General features: G+C 42.1%; 1 protein-coding gene across 6 annotated transcripts in view; it reads right to left on the bottom strand.

The window, feature by feature from the left end:
- Positions 1–24,365, bottom strand: part of LOC130568275 (membrane-associated guanylate kinase, WW and PDZ domain-containing protein 2) — a 76,905-nt gene that overhangs the window by 32,197 nt on the left and 20,343 nt on the right. For all 6 annotated transcript variants that reach the window (XM_057357025.1, XM_057357024.1, XM_057357023.1 and 3 more), the window contains exons 3-5: positions 22,897–23,013; positions 7,705–7,824; positions 1,085–1,258 (exon numbers count right to left, since the gene is read on the bottom strand). In XM_057357025.1, coding sequence (XP_057213008.1) covers positions 1,085–1,258; positions 7,705–7,824; positions 22,897–23,013 — 411 coding nt within the window. The remainder of the gene's footprint in view (positions 1–1,084; positions 1,259–7,704; positions 7,825–22,896; positions 23,014–24,365) is intronic.

A 24,365-nucleotide genomic window follows, 5' to 3' on the forward strand; every position in this document is an offset into this window, starting at 1 on the left:
AAATAAAAATGAATTCAGGAACAGAATTTAAAAAAATGTATTCTGTTCCTGTTCCATATAAATGACTAAAAATGACTCAAACGTTTTTTACATGTTTCGTTACAAGCGGCAAGTTGGAGTTTTGTCATGTCTGCTTGTACTTTAATAATTTGGACTTTATTTTGTAGTTTTGTTTTGTTCCTCTTTCCCATTCCTGATTTTTTTCACCAGTATCTTGTTTTTGGTATACATTTATGGTTATTAGCCTTGTGCATTTAAGCCCTCTTGTTTTCTATATTGGTGTTAAGCCTTTTGTTGAAATAGGATTCAATTCCAGTTTAATACCTTAAATGAGAAACAAACAAAAAGAGAACAATGACTCCACCCCGATACCACTAATATACAAAAGAACACAAACACTAACAAGACACAAGTGAGAATTAGGCAGGAAACAAAAGCAAAACAGAACTACAAATTTAAAGTCCACATAATAAAGGCATAATAAAAGCACCAGGACAAGTCGAGATGTGACTCTTATCAAAGTCACCTTTAGCAATTTCCTGCACCAGCATCACAGTGATTAGCATTGCTTATACAAGGTCAGCTCTATTGTTCTAATTGAATAACATTAATGGCTAGCATAGACCTTCAAGCATTATACATGACATACACCTGTTCTATTATACTTAACCATACTTAATCACTGCACTACTACAATACTATTCTAGTTTTGCAGTATACACTTTTGTGCAAAGTATGCACATTTTTATACGATTACAACACCACAAAAGTCCAGACCTATCACATAATAAATTGCATAGTAATTCTGTTATTAGCCTTAAATCTGGACTCATCATTCAACCAGACTGTCAGAATGATCTACTTCAAATTGGTGGAAAACAAAATGGAATAAATTGAATGCTACATGTGAAAAATGTGATTACATGACCAACGTACAGTAATAAGGTCATGTGACAACAGTGTAGTGCACTACAGTTTGAAATGTCTATTTTTGCATAATGCAAATTGTTTAAAATCAAGGATTAGTCATTACAACCATCTGTCCTATAACACACAAACCAGATCTGATCACTGCTCTTCCTACCTGACAGCCCTGAGTCCTCCTCGCTGTTGTCACCCTCCTCGCCTGCTTTCTCCAGATTGCTGAGAGATTTGCTGCGGGTACGAAATTTCCTCAGCAGGTTCCTGTGCTCCTGGTAGGTGATGGGAGGACTATCAGGATTGATGTGGACCGGGCGAGGGGTTCCATAGTAATTCCCTAATCCAGTAAAGATGAGAAGAGACTGGTCAGCTTTGTGTTTCACAGAAAAAAAGAGTCAGGTTTTGAACAACATGAGGGTGAATCCATTATATTTACTTTTGAGTGCAGTATTTATTTAAAGTATAAACATTTCACAGGAAACATGCTTGTTGTATATTTAACATTTAAAGTGCAATATACAGACCACAGAATAAAATCTAATGTATGGATATGTGATATTATATATCTCAAACAAATCAATACCTTTATTTTAATGGAAATAGCCAACAGAACCACAAAACAGGTTGGTTTGGTTATCAAGGTCACCTTAATAACACATGATCATCCATTATACTGTCACTGTATATTCTCTAAAAGCATAAAAATCCAACGCACTGAGGATGGATCACCGTACAACTGACGCGATACTACATGTATATCTACAGACCTCCTTTCAACAGCTTTTAAAGTCATCCTAATCTCCATTTGGTATTGATCGAGTGACTTGCGGCGGTAAGTAAATCATACGGCCGTATCGCCAAGGTGAGAATGACGTTTACTGCGTTCTGTAAATGCAGTGGCATTTTTTATGCTAATTCATTTTATTCATTTAATCAGGCGAGGTAGGTGATCCGGCCCCTGAGAGTCATAATTCACATGCTAAAGGCACGTGTGTCACACAGCCTACAATAATGATGCTGAAAAGGCAATGTGCCAAACAGAATTTTGAATATAGTTCATAATACTAAAATGCAACGCTTTTGCCATGATACTGTATGCCTATTTATTACCTCTTAAACAGAAAACAATCTTTAACCTTATCCAAAGTTCTGAATAAACATGTAGACTATGTTTCTATATTATATTCTGTTCTTTTTTTGACGGTGCTGAAAAGACCAGCTTAGACTAGAATGCATTTCCATGGTGGTCCAGGTTGGCTTACACTGGTTGGTGACGGTTTGGTTCTGGTCTAGCTGGATGAAATTGATTAGATTCAATCAATTCTTTTTAGATTGGATTTTAATTACTTACATTCTGGACATCAATAAAAATAGGAGGAACTGGTCTAATACATAAGAAAACATTTAATTCCATGGCTAGTTATTATATGAGTTGTTTAACTTTGCTGAAATGAGTACTAGATTAAAAAGCTCTGTTACCGCCTCGCCTGTAGACAGAAAGAAAATGTACAAACATTAAAATGCCATTACAGTTTGGATATGATCCAGAAGGGACATTGACCAATTCAGGAAAAATGTGCATGTTAGTATTGACTGGATTGAACACTGACCAGATTAAACAAGAGGGGAAATTGAAAGAGATTTTCTATTGTCACTAAAGAATAGTTGTCGACTTCATATTGTACAAGTATAAGAATAGTGGAAGCCTAATACCATGGCAGTACTCTTACAAAAAATAAAGGCAAAAGATACTATGTAACTAAAGTATTTGCATTCTCATTTTTACAATTTTATCATAAAAATACCATGGTGCATGTTCAAAAAAGGATAAAAACTTGGAATATCTTATCTATTTTACATTAGTTTACACTTATCCGTGAAAACGATCACTTATGTTTTTGTTTATGGAAAGCACATGCAAGTGATGTGTTTTTTTCAGCACCAGCTGGCTGATGCGTTCTCCCTCTTCCCATGACATCACAAAAAGGTCACAGGTTCACCGACAGGGGAACCAAGAGGGAGGAATTCAACATGTGGGACGACCTTGTAGGGGAGTCACTCCTTATGGGGCAACAGCCCGAGTATAGGGGTCCACCTGAGCAGGGGTGACTCTACCAGTACTGGACTTGGTTACAACAGACCGCTCCGCCTGGTCTGTTACCATAATTGCCTATGCTTAGTGATGGATGGAATACCTGTTCTTTACCCTAAGGGGGGAAGTAGGGAGGCTAAAATAGCGCGCTAGACTTGCGTGGAGAGGGGAGAAGGTGCTTTCGCAGGCGTACGCCCAACCCAGTTGCCGACCTTACATGCCGGCAGCGTGTAAGACATGGGCTGACACTGGTTCCATGCGGAGGTTGTAAAACCTCACGAAGGTACTGGGTGTAGCCCAACCCACAGCACTACATATGTCTGCCAGAGAGGCGCCCTGAGCCAGTGACCACGAGGAGGCTATACCCCAGGTGGAGTGGGCTCTCACTGCAAGCGGGCACAGGTGATCTTGGGACCGGTATGCCAATGCAATGGCATCCACAATCCAGTGCGCCAATCTCTGTTTGGAGACAGCCCTCCCTTTGTGCTGTCACCCAAAACAGACAAAGAGCTGCTCAGAGCTTCTAAGGTTCTGCGTGTGGTCCAAGTAGAGGTGCAGTTGGGAGGCTAACGAAGGACCTTCTGTCGCAGGGAGGCCTGGAGTTGCCACAATAAGCGTACAAATGCCTAAAGGCGGGGGCTCTAGACTGCAGGACGGTCTCTCTGACCGCCAAGGTCTCCTCGTCCCGTCCAGGGGCCAGACATGGAGATTCCAGAGGCCTGGCTTGGGGTGCCACACCGTGCCCTTGCCCTGCGACAGAAGGTCCTTCGTCCGGCCAGGGGGGAACTATCATCAGAGCCACCAGGTCTGAGAATCAAGTCTGTTTGGGCCAGTAAGGCGCAACTAGCAGTACTTGATGTCCCTCTTCCCCTTCCCTGAAGGAGGCTCACTGGGAGGAAGGCGTACTTCCGCTTGTCCCGCGGCCAGCTGTGTGCTAAGGCATTCGTGCCGAGGGGTCTCTCGGTCAGGGAGTACCAAAGCGGGCAATGGGTGGAGTCCAGGGAGGCAAACAGGTCCACCTGCGCCTGGCCGAACCGCTCCGATATGAGTAGATACTGCTTGCCCGTTGCACACGGCATTCCACCCCTGCAGGGAGGCATCTGTTGTGATGACGACATGCCTCGAAACCTGCCGGAGTGGAACCCCTGCTCTGAGAAAGGCCAGGTTTGACCAAGGGGTGAGGGTGCGAAGGCGTTACCGTAATGCGCCTGGTGCCGGTGTGCCACGCCGTCCAGGGAACACGACTCTGAAGCCAGTGCTGAAGCGGTCGCATGTGCATCAACCCGTGAGGGATTACCCCTGTCGAGGACGCCATGTGCCCCAGGAGCCTCTGAAAATGTTTCAGTGGGACCGCTGGAGTCCGCCTGACCAGTTTCAGACAGTTCAGCACCGACTGCATGCGCTCGTTGGTGAGACGCGCTGACATATGGACAGAGTCTAGTTCCATACCGAGATAAGCTTTGAGCTGGGGAGAGCTTGAGTTGGGGAGAGCTTGCTCTTCTCTCGGTTGACCCGCAGGCCCAGACGGTCTAGGTGCTGGAGCACGAGGTCCCTGTGTGTACACAACACATCTCGCGAGTGAGCCAAGATAAGCCAGTCGTCGAGATAGTTGAGTATCCGCACGCCTTGCTCCCTGAGGGGAGCTAAGGCAGCCTCTACGAGTTTGGAAAAAACCTTGTACTGATACGCTCTTCCCTCGAACGCGAACCGCAGGAACGGTTGGTGCCGAGGGAGGATGGAGACGTGAAAGTACGCGTCCTTCAGGTTGATTGCCACGAACCAATCTTGGTGACAAACTGAGTCCAAAATGCGCTTCTGCTTTTTTTGGCACTATGAAGTATGGGCTGTAAAACCCGGAAGACATCTCTGTTAGAGGGACGGGTTCGATCGCACCTTTCGCCAGAAGGGCGGCAACCTCGGCCCGATGCACGGGAGTGTTCTCCCCTTGAACCGAGGTGTGGAGAATGCCCCGAAACTTGGGCGGGAGCCTGGCGAATTGGATCGCATAACCGAGACGGATCGTCCTCTCTAGCCAGCATGACGGGCTGGTGCACTCTAGCTAAGCGCCCAAAAACCGTGACAGTGGAACCAGAGGGACGATCTGCTTCACCGTGCCGTGGGAGGCTGGTTCGGTGGCTGACAAAGCGGTCGCCTCGCACAGGGTGGAACCCCTGGGAGGTCGACGGCTCTGTTGACTTACCTGCTTGGTGTCGCTGACCGATGCAACGTCCGGTGGAGGTTGCGGCCGGCAGCGTGGTTTGTCCAAGACACCGTCGAGTCGAGGGTGCTGTGGGGAGAGAAAACCCAGGTAATTTTTTTTTTAAGCGTCCCTCTCTGACCCGTGGGTGATGGAATGGCCGGGGTCGGGCCCGATGTTAAAATCCCTGGGTTCTTTCCGTCAGGGCCGCTTAGAGGCCTGCTGACGGGGGGCAGATGCCTTCCTCCGCGGGGGTCTGCTTCTCTGGCGTGCCGTCGTCTGGGAGGGCCCCGGTACCAGAGGAGCCGCCGCGGGGGGCGGGGCTGCTGGGAAGCAGGCTGCGCTCTGGACCGTGATGACCAATAGGTAGCCAGGTTGCGGCGTGGCAGGATCTGTTTGATGGCCTCAGCCTGCTTCTGTTCCATGGAGAATGGTTGAGTCACATCCTCCACGGTGTCACCGAACAGCCCGGCTTGCAAGATGGGCGCATCCAGAAGCGGCCTGTCCCGCAGCATTGTAAGCCTTCGACATATGTCAAAGAAGCTTACAAGCTTTGGAAGGAAGTCTTGGTCGACTCCTCCAGGTGGCAGCTGTCTGCGGGCACAGATGCACCGCGACTGCATGCTCCACCTGGGGGATGTCGACATAGCCTTTGGCCGCCCCACCATCCAGGGAGGTAACCTGAGCCTGCTAGCTGGGAACGCGCAGAGAATTGTGCATTCCAGGACTTAGTGAGCTCCTCATGCACTTCCGTGAAGAATGGCACCGGGGCGTCGCGTGACTTTTGACCACGCTCCGTCCCCAGAAACCATGAATCCAGCCGTGAGCGTTTTGGGGAGGGCGGTGTCGCGGCTGCCCGGGCAAGCATGGCCGACATCTCAGTGTCGACCTCATCTTGAACTCGACCTCCCGGGGATGGGAGCATAGAGATGTCTTCCGCATCTGATGCTAGGAGGTAGCTGTCCTTTGCTATGACAGAGAGTTCTTCTTCGTCCCTCTGTTGAGTCTGCCCGCTATGGGACGGTCCACCGCAGCCCATCGTGGACGAGCCAGGTGAGTGTGCTGGGGTATGGGTGGTCCGCGAAGCCGAAGTTGACGGAGCGACATTCATAGGTACCCCCAAATCACCCCCGCTGCTCGCCGAAGCCGTCGACCTCGCCGAAGCGGCAGTCGAACTCGCCTGGGAAGCAGACGGGGTGGCGGCAGCGCTCACAAAGAACGTAGCCAGCAGTGACCGCAACACCTTGATCGCCATGTTCTCACACACAGAACATGCTGGATCGACAAATCCTGCCTCAGCATGCTTGAGCCCCAAGCATGTGACGCAGGTGTCGTGCCCGTCTGACTCAGGAATGAATCTGTCACACCCAAGGACACAGCTGTGAGACATGCTCGCGACTGTGAGAAATTTACTCTTTTAGGTCTGTAGCTCGCTGCCGAGACGCCCATGGGAAGTCCGCTGTAAGGAGGGAGAAGTCCGCTGCTCTGCGCCGTAAGTCCAGCAGTCTGGAAGAGTCTTAGGATCTCTAAGAGATAAGCGCTTGACATATGTGTCATGCAGGTTCTGAAGAACAAAGGATGAGTGAAAAGCCATTCGCCAAGCCCATTGGCGTTTTAAAATTCCTCTCGCAGATGATAGGTTCTCAAGATCTAATCCCAGTCTGTCTCTCAAGACAACGTCAAGAGACCGACTGAAGGGGAACTCAGTTTTTAAACAATTTCAAAAATCATGTTTTTTATTGTTATCATGTCTTTTGTGTATTTTAACTGCAACTGCAGTTTGATTGATTGATATTGCAATGCACAATGAAAAACATGATTTCATTTTGTTTTTGTTTTGCAAATTAACTTCAAATAGAAAACAGACTCAACTAGGGTAGTCACACTAAACCAGTATTGACAATAACAGTGATATTTAAAATTAAAATTTTAATGATAATGTGCTAATTCTACACATATGATATTATTGTAATCAATTCAGTAACCATTTAAAATGTGGCCTTAAAGGGACAGTTCACCCCAAAAAATAAAATTCTGTCATCATTTACTCACCCTTGAGTTGTTCCAAATCTTTGTGTTTTTTTGTTCTGATAAACACAGAGAAAGATATTTGGAAGAATGATTGTAACCAAACAGTTCTTGGCCGCCATTGACTACCATAGCAGGAAAAATCACAATGGTAGTCAAAAGTGCCCCAGAACTGCTTTCCTACATTCTTCAAAATATCTTCTTTTGTGTTCAACAGAACTAAGAAATTTATACAGATTTGGAACGACTTGAGGGTGAGTAAATGAAGACATCATTTTTATTTTTGGGTGAACTGTCCCTTTAAGAGTCACAATGGTTACACACGCTCTCCATAGGTAGAACATAATAGCAATAATTACTGTAAATAACAGAATGATTTATGTAAAATGTGCACTTTTAACACAATTATCCTTTTAACCTTTGCCTTTTATTGATCTTTATGATATAATAATATACATGTGCTGACCTTTGAACTTGCCGCTCTCCAGCAGCGCCCCAGACTCCTCAAGCGAGAAGAACTCTTCAACCGAGACAAAGTTATAGTCGACTCCTGTGATCTCCCCGTCCCGCGGCTGTCTAGTTGTACCTGTGGGAAACAGCAGACAGGGAAGAACGCATTAAATACAGCAAATCCAAATCACATACAGAATTATTGACATACCACTGACCTAAAGGCCAGCAGCTCAGCACGTGTGTGTATGTGCGGTCACAGATTAAGATGGCATCTTATTCCCTCTTCATCTATCCTTGACTGACAAGCAACAGGGCTATGAACAGCCCAGACCAATTACAGAGATCCAGCCTCGAAAATCTGACATGGCCCTCTCTCTCTCTCTCTCTTTGTAGACTCTAAACGGTTTAACACTGACACAACATCAATCACAAATTCTTTATGGCTCTCCCACTCTGTGTGGCAAAACACCCACAGTGCAAACACAAGCACAAATCCTTCCAACTTTCTACTTCGATTTCTCTAATTAAGAGTCTGATAAGTAAAAGCACCCAATACATCACAACATGATCATTAGTCTCAACGCTTTCCACTGAGGTCCTGTAGTGTGTGTGTGTGTGTGTGTGTGTGTGTGTGTGTGCGTGTGCGTGTGCGTGTGTGTGTGTGTGTGTGTGTGTGTGCGTGTGTATTGATATATCCACCCGTAGCATACACAGCCAGGGGCCTATTCGAATGATTAGTCCAACTTACTTACAGCCACAGCCACCATGTGTCAATCACGGCTAGAGATGAGGACACAGGAAGAAGAGAGAGAGATGCATCATCTGTTTAATTTGAGGGTGGCCTCAAGGGTGTCTGTGTGTGTGTGCCCATATGTGTGTGTACACAATTAAGCAACACTTAATGCACAAATTGTTAATACTGCTGTGAATACACAAACGCTGTTTAATAAGAGAGGTCTTCACGTATCATGTATTATGCATACGCATAAATGCATAAACTGCGTGTCAAGTACAGTACACACAACTGCAGTACAAACTGAAATTAAAAATTCTATTTATGTCTGTAAATAATCACATACTTTGAGAACAAAGGCAAGTTAGAATATAAAAATAACAGTGACATATGGATTCAGTGCTTGAATGAAATGATTGCTTTATTCAAATTATTTTTGGAACTTCAGATACACATTATGATCATAGATCAGACTGCGGAGAACCACACTGCTGTACATTTTATGAACACATCCCTAAAGCAGGAGACTGTTGGTGGTTTGTGCGATATTGAGCGAGTTTCTTCCGCGTCAGTAGACACATACTGATGGATAGATAGTTGATAGTTATACAAATGTTCCATATAGAGTGTACTGTATAAGGAAAGGTATACATTTAAAGGGATGGTTTACCCCCCCGAAGAACGTCTGTCGTTCTAATTTCAGTTTCGGGTCAGATTTGCGTCACTCTGAGTAATGACCGCCTATGTTCCATTTGCGACGCTGTACGCGGTAGACCAATCACAGCAGACTAGACCATCTGACCAATCAGATCAGAGTAGTTTGACAGAACAGAGGAATCTACACTGCGTTCCAAATTATTATGCAAATGATATCTTTCTCTGGTTTTCCTAATTTGTCGATGCAAATGACAGTCAGTATAATTTTCAAGTAATCAACAGTTAGGGTACATTTGGAATTTTATTGAACAAACCTCCCACTGACAACAGTATTTATTTAAAAAATGAAAAACTCAAAATGCACTGTTCCAAATTATTATGCACAACAGAGTTTGAAAACATTTCATAGGTTGTAAAAAACTGAAAATGGTCATTTGTTGAATTTGCAGCATTAGGAGGTCATATTTACTGAAATCAAAAGCTATTTCAATCAAAAACATCCTAACAGGGCAAGTTACATGTTAACATAGGACCCCTTCTTTGATATCACCTTCACAATTCTTGCATCCATTGAACTTGTGAGTTTTTGGATAGTTTCTGATTGAATTTCTTTGCAGGATGTCAGAATAGCCTCCCAGAGCTGCTGTTTTGATGCTAACTGCCTCCCACCATCATAGATCTTTCGCTTGAGGATGCTCCAAAGGTTCTCAATAGGGTTGAGGTCAGGGGAGGATGGTGGCCACACCATGAGTTTCTCTCCTTTTATGCCCATAGCAGCCAATGACACAGAGGTATTCTTTGCAGCATGAGATGGTGCATTGTCATGCATGAAGATGATTTTGCTACGGAAGGCATGGTTCTTCTTTTTGTACCATGGAAGAAAGTGCTCAGTCAGAAACTCTACATACCTTGCAGAGTTCATTTTCACACCTTCAGGGACCCTAAAGGGGCCCACCAGCTGTCTCCCCATGATTCCAGCCCAAAACATGACTCCGCCACCTCCTTGCTGACGTCGCAGCCTTGTTGGGACATGGTGGCCATCCACCAACCATCCACTACTCCATCCATCTGGACCATCCAGGGTTGCACGGCACTCATCAGTAAACAAGACTGTTTGAAAATTAGTCTTCATGTATGTGTGGGCCCACTGCAACCGTTTCTGCTTGTGAGCATTGGTTAGGGGTGGCCGAATAGTAGGTTTATGCACAACTGCAAGCATCTGGAGGATCCTACACCTTGAGGTTTTCGGGACTCCCGAGGCACCAGCAGCTTCAAATACCTGTTTGCTGCTTTGCAATGGCATTTTTGCAGCTGCTCTCTTAATCCGATGAATTTGTCTGGAAGAAACCTTCCTCATTCTGCCTTTATCTGCACGAACCCTTCTGTGCTCTGAATCAGCCACAAATCTCTTCACAGTACGATGATCTCGCTTAAGTTTTCGTGAAATATCTAATGTTTTCATACCTTGTCCAAGACATTGCACTATTTGACGCTTTTCGGCAGCAGACAGATCCTTTTTCTTTCCCATATTGCTTGAAACCTGTGGCCTGCTTAATAATGTGGAACGTCCTTCTTAAGTAGTTTTCCTTTAATTGGGCTCACCTGGCAAACTACTTATCACAGGTGTCTGAGATTGATTTCAGTGATCCAAAGAGCACTGAGACACAATACCATCCATAAGTTTAATTGAACTATATAAAATTAAATGTTTACGACACTTAAATCCAATTTGCATAATAATTTGGAACGCAGGTAGACAGAGGAGAATCAAGCGACAATCATTTGAGAGTCAGTCAAGAAGTATGGTAATAATAACTGCATATTATTAGAAAATGAAAGTGTTTTTACACCTTCTATGTACGTAAACGTTTTGTTGGACACTCCATAAACCAAAGTAGGACCTTAAAAATCACAAAATATTTACTCTTTAAAAACGATTGGGTTTTTCCCCATTTTCTGAAAAAACGCAAATTTGAACAAACAAGGTTTCAGAAGGACAGCGATGATATGTCATATTTTTACATGTACCTGTAAAATTGGAATACCATAGAAATACATAATAAATGGTAAACAGTGACCAAAATAAATATTCTTTCATCATTTATGTCATTCCAAACATGTATGACTTTATTTCCTCTGCAGAACACAAAAGAAGATATTTTGAAGAACATTGGTTACTAAACAACATCAGGCCCCTATGACTTCCATTGTATGGACACAATACCACATGACTCATGAACTCGGGTGAGGTGAGAGACAAAGGACCCAAGTGCAGACAGGGACGTAAGGGGTTAACAAGACTTATAATAAATAATTAACAAAACTCAAAACAAAGACCCACGTGGGGGTAAACATAACAAAACAAGAACAAGATTAACTAAACTGACAAGACTAAACTAATACACAACGATAGCCACAAAAGACTCAACTCTACAACACAACTAGACTAACTAACAAGACAAGAACTCACCCACACGACACAGTGCAACATAACAGATACAATGATCCGACACCAGACAGAGAACACAGGGGCATTAAATAGAGGGACAAATCAAAGGGGAACAGGTGTGGGGCATGAACTAATAAACAACCAATAACGAGAGATACAAAAGGGCGGGAACACAGACAAAGACCGGAGAGAGTATCGAAGGCCAGACAGGGTCAAAATGACTCTCTCCACACATAACAAGGGATCCTGCCGTGATTCTACCACAAGATCAAGAAAGACATGACACGACGAGCAGAATCACGACGGACCCCCACCTTAAGGAGCGATATCCTGACGCTCCAAAAGGCACAAACAAGACAAGACAATGACAAAAACCATAATACAAGACATGACAAAAACATGATACATAAAAAACCAAACACTGACATGGCGCCGGCTGGAATGCCGGCTGGACAGTACATAGCGCCGGCTGGATGGCGGCTGGACAGTACATGGGCCGGCTGGATGGCCGGCTGGACAGTACATGGCGCCGGCTGGATGGCCGGCTGGACAGTACATGGGCCGGCTGGAATGGCCGCTGGACAGGACATGGCGCCGGCCGACAGGCCGGCATCGACGTACATGGCAGCCGGCTGGAAGCCGGCTGGACAGGACATCCCGGTGACGCCGTCGACTGGACAGGGGCTGGCTGGAGGCCTGGGAGAGCCGGCTATCACCGACTGGGCAGACCTGGATGTCGACATGACGACCGGACAGGATGTCGGCGGCTGGGCAGCGCTCTCTGGCAGCTGGGCAGCATCTCCGACGGCTGGGCAGCGCTCTCTGGCAGCTGGGCAGCAAACAAGGACAAAACAACACAAAACAGAGTCGACTCGACAGGCCTGGGCACCTAGCTGGGAGGCCGGCAGGGATCTGCAGCGGGAACAGGACACCGGCGGCCTCAACCCTGGAGGGGTAATCCGACGACCTCAACCCTGGAAGGGAGCCCGGCGGTCTCGATCCTGGACGGGGTTCCGGCAGTCTCGCCGCCGGAAGGGAGTCCGGCGGTCCCGACTCTGCGACTGGAGCCCGGCAGGCCTCTACCCTCCGAAGGGAGTCTGGCGGATCAACCCTGGAAGGGAGTCTCGGGGCATCGTCCCCTCCCGCTGAGATCCCTCTGTCTGCTGGGTCCGACGTTGGTCGGATCATTCTGTCATGAACCCGGGTGAGGTGAGAGACAAAGGACCCAAGTGCAGACAGGGACTGTAAGGGGTTAACAAGACTTTTAATAAATAATTAACAAAACTCAAAACAAAGACCCACGTGGGGGTAAACATAACAAAACAAGAACAAGATTAACTAAACTGACAAGACTAAACTAATAACACAACGAATAGGAACACTACAAACTAGACTAACTAACTAACTAACTAACAAGACAAGAACTCACCCACACGACACAGTGCAACATAACCGAACAATGATCCGACACCAGACAGAGAACACAGGGGCATTAAATAGAGGGACAAATCAAAGGGGAACAGGTGTGGGGCATGAACTAATAAACAACCAATAACGAGAGATACAAAAGGGCGGGAACACAGACAAGGACCGGAGAGAGTATCGAAGGCCGACAGGGTCAAAATGACTCTCTCCACACATAACAAGGGATCCTGCCGTGATTCTACCACAAGATCAAGAAAGACATGACACGACGAGCCAGAATCACGACAGGAGACCTTTNTTCGCATGATGAAGAGTTGACTCCTTTTTCCCAAGCCAATAACTTTGTTATTCGTTCACTTTCAGCTTTACAACTTGGCAGACTCCTTACTCTCACACACAGCAATAGATACTCTTTAAATGATTACATACTGTGTTGTCAAAGTTGAAAAGCACTTTTTAATACTTTTTTTGTTTAGATATTTACAAAACCCAGTGACAAACATTAAGGGCCCTATCTTACACCTGGCGCAATGCGGCGCGAGGCACAGAACGCAGTTCTCATTTTCCCGTCCTGCTCCACGTTGTTTAAATAGCAAATGCATTTGTGCCCATTTGTGTGCCCATGGATGTGCTGGTCTAAAAAATAGGTGTGTTCAGGCGCATTGCTGGCACGTTGCTATTTTGAGGAACTGAAAATAGACTGCGCCATAGACCAACTCAAAACTGGTCTGAAGTCAATGGTTTTTAGTTATTTAAAAAGCACGTTAGTAAATGCGCCTACAGGCGGGTGCACAACTCGCGTACATTCTGCTTATTACACACAGAGGGACGCACAGCAGCACACAAACATGCCCAAACATTATGCACCCAGCCTTTGCTCTTGCAAATTCCGCCGTGTAAATAGCGAATCCGCCATGCCGCGAAAGCAACTAGCTCTTAAAGGGAATGGGAGATGAGACTCTGATTGGTTTACTGCACGTTTTGCCCAAAACACACCCATGACTCATTAAGAGAATAAGGGCAACCCGTTTAGATCATGCGCCTGGCCGTTTTACCCGTCCTTAAACTAGCAAAAATGGATTCGGACATGCCCTAAGTGCACTTGCAGTCACGGTACGTGGTGAGACACAAGGATACAGAGGACCCAGGTGCAGACAGCGGGTAAGGGGTTGACAAGACGTTTAATATAAAACAAAACAAAAACCCACGAGGGGGTAAAATAACAAAGATATAAACATGACATATAAACAGGAACACGGACTAACTACACTAGACAAGACTAAGACAACACTTGAATTAAATTACAAATAACTAAACTAGACTAAACTGAACAAGACACAGGAACTACACCACACGGACCAAAATGAACCAGCATAGGACAGAAAACACAAGGGCATTATAAAGGGATCAAATCAAGAGGGGGACAGCTGTGGGGCATGAAACAATAAATGAGCAATAATGAGGAGACGAGAGGGCGGGAACAGAGACGAGACCGGAGAGAGTGTATGGCAAGCTATAAGGGCCAAAATTACCTCTCTCCACATGAAACACGTGGGTCTGTCATGATTCTGACTCAAGGCTCAAAAAGCGTGACAAGAGAGGGCAGAATCATGACACTTGCGCCCTGCGCTTTAGACCATGCACTTAGAACGTTAAAATAGAGCCCTAAAGGTGACTAATAATAATAAAATTATTTATGGTAAAAAATGATTTAGAAGGATAGCAGCAATATGCATTTATAAAAATATAATAATACAAATTATAAAAGTATAACTCTGCGTGATGCTGCTGTCACTGTCTGACATGTCATGTGAACTACCAAAGCACATTAAACTCTGAAAACCTGGAGATTTCAATTCTTAAGCTCTGTGGGACAGCGGGAATATCTCCTAACAGACACCAGACAAGCTCAGTGTGAATAATTATCTGTAAGTGATTGAGTCACACATCTGAGACATCAAGAATACATTATGAGACTCTCAAACCATGAATTAATGATAAGCCCATTAATTGTTTGTCAAGTGTTTCTGACCTCTTGAGTCATGGTGATCTTCTATGAATAACCTTACGGTGACCTCGGCATACTCAAGGTCCTTCTCGCAAAAGCAGAATAGACTTAAAGCTATACTGTACATGAGCTAATATGACAATCATACTTTGGCTCTCAGACAAACGTACAAAAAAATGCTGAAGTCTCTCTTAAATAAGCACAAGGGTATTCAGCAGGGCATACCATAGCTTACTTTTACTGTGAAGAGGGCCACAAAATAGGCTCAAGGCAAACACAAGCAAAATAATGACAAAATCTTGAAGCAAACACATGATGCAAAAAGGAAAATGATGTAACCTGAATCAAACTGTCATCTAAATTTAGCAGCAACTGTGTATAAAAATGTATTTTTTTACTTTTTCACATGTATAAAGTTGTTTTTATGAGTCATTCAAACCCGAACATTAAAAAAGAAGAAAAACAATCTCTTTTCTAAAGAAGCCCCTTTGTAGTTATCCATTATAAAAGCTATTTAATTTGATTCTATTGCATGAATAATTGATGAACGGCCTAGCGTTTCTTAATTCTTTTAAGCGGTTTAATCCTTTATGTCCCGCTCTGCTCTGTAGCAATGGACCATTTGGACTAGTCAATGTTTATTGTTCAATAATGGTTTATTGGAACAGCAACAGTATGTGTATTCATTCTATTGAAACATGTTTTCATTTTATTATGACTTGATATATAAATACCAATGATTTTTTTTTAAATATATCATGACAAACATAGTGGTGCAGGAAGAATCTGAGAGAAATGAGAAAGAATTTAGCACAGACTGTTGACCTCTTATAAACTTTTAATGAGGCATAATGGGATACACAGCGTTACATAAACCAATCAAGAACAAGCGAGCCTATACTTCTTTAGGCAAGTTAATAAAATCACAAGTGAAATTAATTCAAGAGAAAAAGAAAATACAATTACATATAAAAGTAAACAGTTTGATGGGGGTTGCTACATGCTTCTTATGGAAGCAAAGTATGTAGATTTTATTATAAAAGCATTATCATATTAACCAAGTATAATTATTTTATTTTGTCACTACTGTCTGTTTTGATCTTTTTCACAAATATGGAACAGATCCAGAGAAGGTACGTGAGAGTGATTTTTTCCCTTTTTGGGATGGTACTACAAGACGTCATTCGTTTGCAGAGCGTAGAGATCTGGCGGGTACATAAGTCTGTATTAGCGAGTGAAGATAGAGGGGTGCCGAACCAGTGGTGGTCTTGTAGGCCAAGATCAGAGCCTTGAAATCAGAGCCTCAGAAATGTTCGTTTTGTGAGACTGTACAGCCCAAACACGACCCATCCATGTGGAAAAACCCAAGTACACATGTCTGTACTGTGGTACTTTCGTGCTTGAGGCAGTGGGGAGAGATTATGCACAAATATACGTAAACATTGCCAAAGTGAAGATCTGCCCTTATGAAAATTAACCTTGGTTTCTCTCCCCACTGCCTCAAGCATGAAAGTACCACAGTACAGACATGTGTACTTGGGTTTTTCCACATGGATGGGTCGTGTTTGGGCTGTACAGTCTCACAAAACGAACATTTCTGAATGATTGTGTGAAGATATTGTGACTAAACAAGACTCAAAATACTGAATGTGTTCATGATGAAAACGCGTCTGCACACGTATGAGAAAGTCTACATGAGACACTCAGCACAGCGAGCTCACCAACTAATAAGGCAGAGAATTTTCTGCAAGATGTTCTAACAATGTAGCTACTAGTTCTATCGTCTACAGACACCTAATAATCTTAAGAAACACTTAAGCCATTTCTGTCTTTGTGCTCTAATTCGTGTGCATGCGATTAATTGCTTTTATCAGCTCCGTCTGCAGCCTCACATCAACGCACGTACACCTGGCTCCGCCTTCACACAATGACGCTTATCGGGGAGGGGGCGTGGCCAGCTCGAAATGCATTCTCAATTCCACATTGAAATTTGCAACACTCGGCGCGCTGTGTAATGAAAATGCAATCCAAAATGTTCAACCCGTTAATGTTAATGCATTTAGGGAAAATAACCTTTGAATGATCATTTTGCAACAGTTTTGCTTGGCTATCTTAAACACATATACTCAGTCCGGGGAATGCATTTTAATTTTAATTTTGCAACTTAAAGAGCGTTAAAATATGCATTTCAAAATACATATTAAAAGTAGTGTAGGAATGGACAAATGTCAATTGTGTTATTGAATTTTCATTTTCATTTTGCACCTAATGTTGCACATATGTTATTTTAAATGTATATTTAAAGACATAAATGCATTGTCCTTTTACATACTGCTTTGCCATTTTGCAAATTGCATTTCAATTTTATAATTGCTACCAATATGCTTCCATAGCTTCTAACTAGTCACGTAATATGCAATAATTGTTCATTTAGTTTCACCAATTTTCTGTATGTTTCCTCATTTACTGTAATTGCATGTGTGTTATATCTGCCTCTTATCGGACAATCGGCTACAGTGCTTTTTTAATATCAGTATCGGCATATCTATTTATATCTGCCGACCACTAGAAATAAATCTGAATTGAACTGAATTAAATACTGTATGTTATTTGACTACTATTAATTTGATTACGATTACTTATAATAGATTACTTATAATTTAATACTATTAATTTGCCTAGAGCAAAACACCAAGCACATCAAACACATCATACAAACTCATAACTTCACCTGAGTTTCCATAAGCATGTTTTCCAGTTGCATATTTCTAACACCCCAAATACATTTGAGGTCAAAATGATCACAATTAGAAATAACCTTATAAATGCTTTTCAGTATTAAACTATATTAAAATTGATATTTCACTTTACTTGTCTGCCATCTTGGATTCATTTCTTTATTGAGCTGATGCATTCTGAGACAGACTTTTCCATAAAAGATACTTGGAATTCTGCCTTAGCATAGGGTCAAAAGAAATGTTTTAGAATGTAGCATAATAAAGCTTCTTATCTGTTGGTATAGCCTCCACATCAGACGCATTCCTCTGATGTCTACAAATGTTGCCTACCTAGGAAGCAAACTCGGTTTTGAAACAGAGCCTACTTACTCGATACACGGTAAAAGACGATGTAAACAAAATATCCAGTATATCATAAAATGAATCACAAAAAAACAACACAAGGACTGGACATGCATCAGTTCATTCAGCAGAGTCAAGGTCAGATTAAATCTGGTTATTTGATTTCTTTTTTTATTTTTTGACCTCCATTCGAGCATGATGCTTTATGTACTGTATTCACGTCATTTCAATTACTGTCAGTGTTCCAGCTGCATGTATTGGACAGGTAAAGTATGACTACCAAGCTGGAGGCATCCTCAGTGTTTACTGTGCTGTTTTCATGTCTGTCTGATGAAACCAGAGCTCCCAGCCAGGAGCCACATCAGGTCTCTCTGTCTACTCAAGTTAACCAAACTACAGCTGCTTCAGGGTCACACCGAGACATCTACACAACTACACTAAAGGCACACAGAACAATAACAACAGAGTACTCATGTTCCTGTAACTGGTAGGGAAACCAAGGTCACCAATATGGGTTTAATTCCCAGTGAATGCATACTGATAAAATTTTGATGTTTGTAAAAAATGTATCAACAAATCAAACGATGGAGATGAGTTTGATAACCAGGCACATGTTCATAACCACAATAGTGTCAAGTGCATTTTGGGTATGTTATAAAACAAGCTTAGGTTTTTAGAATCACTGTTGTGAAGCAGTGTAATAGTCCCAGTTAAACATGCAATAGATTATGGTAGTCATCTGCATTGTCTCGTACTCAGAAAATTCCTGATGGATTGAGAATTCGCAAATTGTGTTTAGCGCTAATTTCATGGGCAGGTTTGCATGGATAACTGTTTAACACAATTCCTTACGGGACATTAAAACAAAATAGACAGTGGGGCGGTTTCCCGGACAGGGTTTAAGCCTAGTCCCAGACTAATTTAAATGTTAGAAGTTTCTTGATCGAAAACAACTTGCAATGACATATCTTAAAATATATACGTGTGATTGTTTTGTCTCAAGTAACACCAGTAATGTTTCTTTGTAAATTATGCATTTAAAAATGATTTAAATATCTTAATTTAACTAAGGCCTAGTCCTGGTTTAAGATCATCCCTGTCCGGGAAACTGCCCCAGTATGTACAATTCATTGTTAGCAAATTTCCCTCCACAGTTTTTTAGCCTCGTTTAAGATAAAGAAATTACATTTATGCCCTTTATTCAGATTTGATTAGTGATTCGAAACAAATGTAAAGAACAGTTTTGAATACTTTTTGTGTCTAAAGCGCACAGTCTAAAGCACACTGCGCAAGTGCACTTAGGGCGGATCCGAATCCACATTTGCTAGTTTAACGATATGAAAAATGGTGGAAGAATTGTCTCTATTCTCTTGATAAGTAATGGGTGTGTTTTGGGAGTATCGTGCAGTAAACCAATCAGAGTCTCATCTCCCATTCCCTTTAAGAGCCAGTTGTGCGCACGCCATGGTGGATTCACTATTAACATGCGAGACTGAACGCTTCTCCCGAGAGGAAAAGACATCTACAGGGCAAGCCGGATTTTTTAATCCTATGTACGCAATAATAATAGTTTGCATTGTAATCCTTTTATTTTTTATATTTGGCTGTTTGTGTGCTTTGTGTGTGTGTGTGTGTGTGTGTGTGTGTGTGTGTGTGTGTGCGTGCGTGCGTGCGTGCGTGTGTGTTTGTTTGCTGCGCATCCCTCTGTTTCTAATAAGCAGAGTTTATGCGCGTTGTGCGCCCGTATATAGGTGCCTATTACTAATGCGCTCTTCAAATAACCCAAAAAATATTGCGCCGTTTACTTGGCGCAGTGGCGCAGTCTATCGCAGTTGCCTCAAAATAGCAACGCGTCAACAATGCGCCTAAACACACCTCGTTTTCAGACCAGCATGCCCATGGGTGCACAAATGGGTGCGAATATGTTTGCTGTTTAAACAATGTGGCGCATAGCAAGAAAATTAAAACTGCGTCGGGCTGTGTGTGCATCATGCCTGAGTCGCGGGTGTATGATTCAATTCAATTCAATTTTATTTATATAGCGCTTTTCACAATGTGGCTGCTTTACAGGAGAAAAACTGAAAAACACAGAAAAAGTAAAACACAGCACAGTGCATGGTGTTATATTTTTCCTAACCAAAAGCTAACGTTCCCAGAACGTTCCCTGCAGGTTGTTTTTTCTAACAAACAGCTAACGTTCCCGGAATGTTCCCTGCAGGTTAGTTTTTTCTAAACTTAGGTGACCAGCTTTCATTTTTATTATTTTGTTAAAATAACTTTTATCATTTAACAACACCCTCCAGAAGCAACAAAATGTATACATGCTTCCCATATAACAAAATAATAAACAATTGACACCAGTTATAATTTTCTGAGGTTTACACCCATCTGACTTTAAATGTATTGTTACCTTCTTGAGCATCTCTGAAAGTTTGTATCTTTTGTAATAGTTGGGTTTGGGTTTCTTGATCGTCCTGTGTAAAAAGATGAATCTCAATATTATACAGCCCCTGGTCACAGTTTAATAGCTCATACCAAACATGAAACTCGCCAATACCCAGCAAACAATAACGTTGTAACTAACGTTAGCGGAACGTTAGAGGAACGTTAGAGGATCGTTAGCGGAACGTTAGGGGATCGTTAGCGGAACGTTCCCCCAACGTTAGTACAAAGGTAGGGGAACGTTCCCCTAACCTACAGGAAACGTTCTATTAACGTCAAGAAAACTTTCCTGGAAAACCAACAGGGAACATTAGAATATCTGTTCTGGGAACGTTCTGGGAACCACGCGCTAACGTTCCCAGAATTTTCTGGGAACCAAAAATGGTTTGCTGGGTGTAACGGTGGTTTCACTAGAATGTTTTGTGTAGTAGGTGTAAAACTCATTCCCATTAAAAAATAATGAAGTATCTCATTGTTATATAGTGTGAGAACAAAATATGACAGCTGTGAGGGTCTTCAGTAATGATTTAGATTAAGAGCCAGTATAAGCAAATATTGTATATTTTTACTGTCCTGTAAAAAAGAGTTTGCATAATGAATGTTTTAGTGTGTCCGTGTAAGAGCATTATGAGTGAATTCTGAAATGTGTTGCTGTATCACAAAATACTTGTTTGTAAAACAAGTTTAAAGGCAAGCCTTTGGGTGTTTTTAATGTTTTCTTGTGTGAGTGTTTATCAGCAAACAGGATGGCATGAGGGAAGCGGCATCAAGCTCGGCATGACCTACTTCACTATAAATCAGAGATTACCCCACTCAACGCACATCCACAGAGCCAGATCATGTCCTTTAGTGAACTGTGAGGATAGCAACAGAAACTCACACGTGTTTCTGGTGGACTTCTGTTTTTAAGTTGTTGTTTTATTTAATATAAATTCATTTTCCAGTTCTAGTTGATTTAGGGTAATGCAACACTATTTACACTATGTATTGTCACTGTTAGACAATGTTATTTTGGATACATGAACAATTTACACACTATTAAATCATATATTGCATTATATTTGGTCTGTTTGTTTATGTACCTCTTCTCTTAACAGACAAAAGCAGGAAAATGTTAAGAAAAAGAGTGGATTTGAATCACTGTAAAAGTCTCACAGTAGTTACACAGAGTAATAATTCCAATGTGAAATGGAGCAAAGCTCCATCCATTTAACAAAAAGTTAATGATTTTGATGAAGGTTAATCCAAATCTGTGTTTTATCTTTGCGCAAGGATTAAACGGCAAAGAAATTACTGAAAATATAATTAGAGTTTTAAAACTACAGGGAGATGAGCTGGAAAAAAAGGCTTTGAAATGAAGACAACCGAGAGAAAATGGAGCAAAAACGGAAGTGAAGTCACACAATTATTACAAATTACAAATTACATGTGTTTTTTACTACATAATCTGAATACAGAGCGCTGGTGTTACAACAAGATTTTAAAGTGACCAGGGGCTGTCAAACTCCCAAAAAAGAGGACAAAATCATACAGTATCTCACATTACAATTCTAAACTGCATATACTGCTTATATTGTTATTATTTATTTTGGCTGGCTATTCTATTACTTTCATTCAGGCAACTTAAAGAGCTGCTAACCCCATCTCATTTTCTTGTACTACTGTGTTCATATACTGTATGACACTAAAGATTCATTCATTCATTCGAAGTATAGTAAAAGTAGTTCATACTATGGATGCGCTTTTTTCCAAATCATCTAAAGTCATACGTTTTTTTGTTATCCCTAGGACACTATTAACTTTCTATTTTCAGGTTTACAACAACATGGTGAGTAAATAATGACAGTCATTTTTTTTATTTAGGGTGAACTGTCCCTTTAAAACCTTCCAACAAACCCGTGTTGTTCTCGTATCCTTCGTCTCTTGTTGCAGTAAAAGCACATGGAGCTGTCAACACCTGCTTCTTTATAATTACCTCACACCACAATGATCACTTTATTGCAAAGCTGCTGTACCTTGAGTTTGATCAGTATTGATACTGTATGTGCAGGAGGTGCTGTCACATGAAAGAAGCTCTTTTTTATGTTTAAGTTGTGGTATATGTTTGTGTGTTTACCTGAAAGACAAAATTCTAATCCCAAGTAATCTCTTGTGTGCCTTCTTACAAACTTTAACTTTGCAAAAAACATTATACAAACTCTAAGTCATTCATAGGTTGATTCCAGTGAAAAGTGTAAACACTGTGCCTCTAAAAGCGCTATCAAAACATTTGCCTGTTTGAGTTCAAACAAAATTGTTTGTTTGAGCATCCCGGCCAGCCTGACACAGCACATCCAGCTCAACCAATTACGTGATTTAGAGGCGGAGCTATCGGTTTACAATACAATACGACATCGTTCCTGGGTACTCACAGGGCACGGCTCTCAGATAAAGGTTTTCTCTGATGATCTGCTGGAGCTGACTGTCCACAGAACCAGGCGTGAAACATTTGCTCAGGTATAACCGTAAGTCCTTGCATAGAGTCGAACCTGAAGGAAAGACAGACAGAACACATCATAATGAGACAGGGAGAGAAACAGATAAACATACAAACACATACAGTAAACATCCTGTAGATTATTATATAAACACTCTTAAAAGAGAAAATGTGCTTACACATCTTAAAATCTGCAATTCAAAAAAACGAAAGGCGAAATTGAGCGCACACACACATATGCATTCCTCTCTAGTCTCTGGAGACATTATAGATTAACCTTTACATATTCGAGGTGTTTCTAATCAATCAACGGAAGTCAGGGCGGTTCTGAACCCAACCAACAAAACACGATCACATAAATGTTTAAGATAAGCATAAATACAAATACCCTCTGGCTATAATGCTAATTGTATGCCACACACACACACACACACACACACACACACACACACACACACACACACACACACACACACACACACACACACAGAGTGTTGGATTAAAGTGAGAAAATGAACACACACACACACACACAAGAGTATTGGCACAAGTGCGCCATACTCCACTCAACATGGCTGATCTCTTCATTTCATCTGGTGTGCTTTATGGTCTCTGATGACAGACCACTTGGCTGTTATAGATGAACAGAGTGCCTCTCGAACCCATCAAAATGACAGAGCCACCCCCACCTCACCTCTCACAGTAATAAAACACAGCTCACAGTTCTCATAAAGGAACATAAGCCCTGAAACTACACACACTCACATGCTTACACGCGCTCACACAGCATATAAGAATAATATATATGACCACTATAATATTCGAAACATGGAATTTCAATTCAATGTATTTTGATCAAATTAGTTCATCACCATTTCAGTTGTTATTTACAATATAATTAGGGTTATACATTAAAGACAAAACCTTTAGCATTAAACTTAAAAACTAAAAAAAAGATTAAAATGAATGTTAAGATTAAGATACGATTTTAACAACTAAAGTAATTCAATTTAAAATGTGTAATTCAATTCAATTAAAATTTGTATTTAATGTTTTTTTTTTTTCAAAAAAAAAAAATTCACTCTGTTTACATTTTTATTCATCTTCAATTATTTAGCTTCATGAGGAAATGTGTGCTGTTACTCTCTCAAACTTTTTTTGAGACGTTCGATTTTTCCCTGGTGGATAATAAAATGGATGACAAAATCCCCACAAAGTTACACTAAAGGACCTGAGTCATACCTGAAGACCAGCATATCAGAGACATGCAGGTGGTCAAGCATCCGTCCAAAACCTCCTGGCAAAGCCCTCAGAGCATCCAGCAAGGTGCAAACAACCACAGAGAACACCTATGCAACCGCACAGCAATGACCTGGCAACCACTCAGCACACCCTAGCATCACG

The sequence above is a fragment of the Triplophysa rosa genome, linkage group LG17 (assembly GCF_024868665.1).
Source record: "Triplophysa rosa linkage group LG17, Trosa_1v2, whole genome shotgun sequence".
Taxonomy (NCBI): Eukaryota; Metazoa; Chordata; class Actinopteri; order Cypriniformes; family Nemacheilidae; genus Triplophysa; species Triplophysa rosa.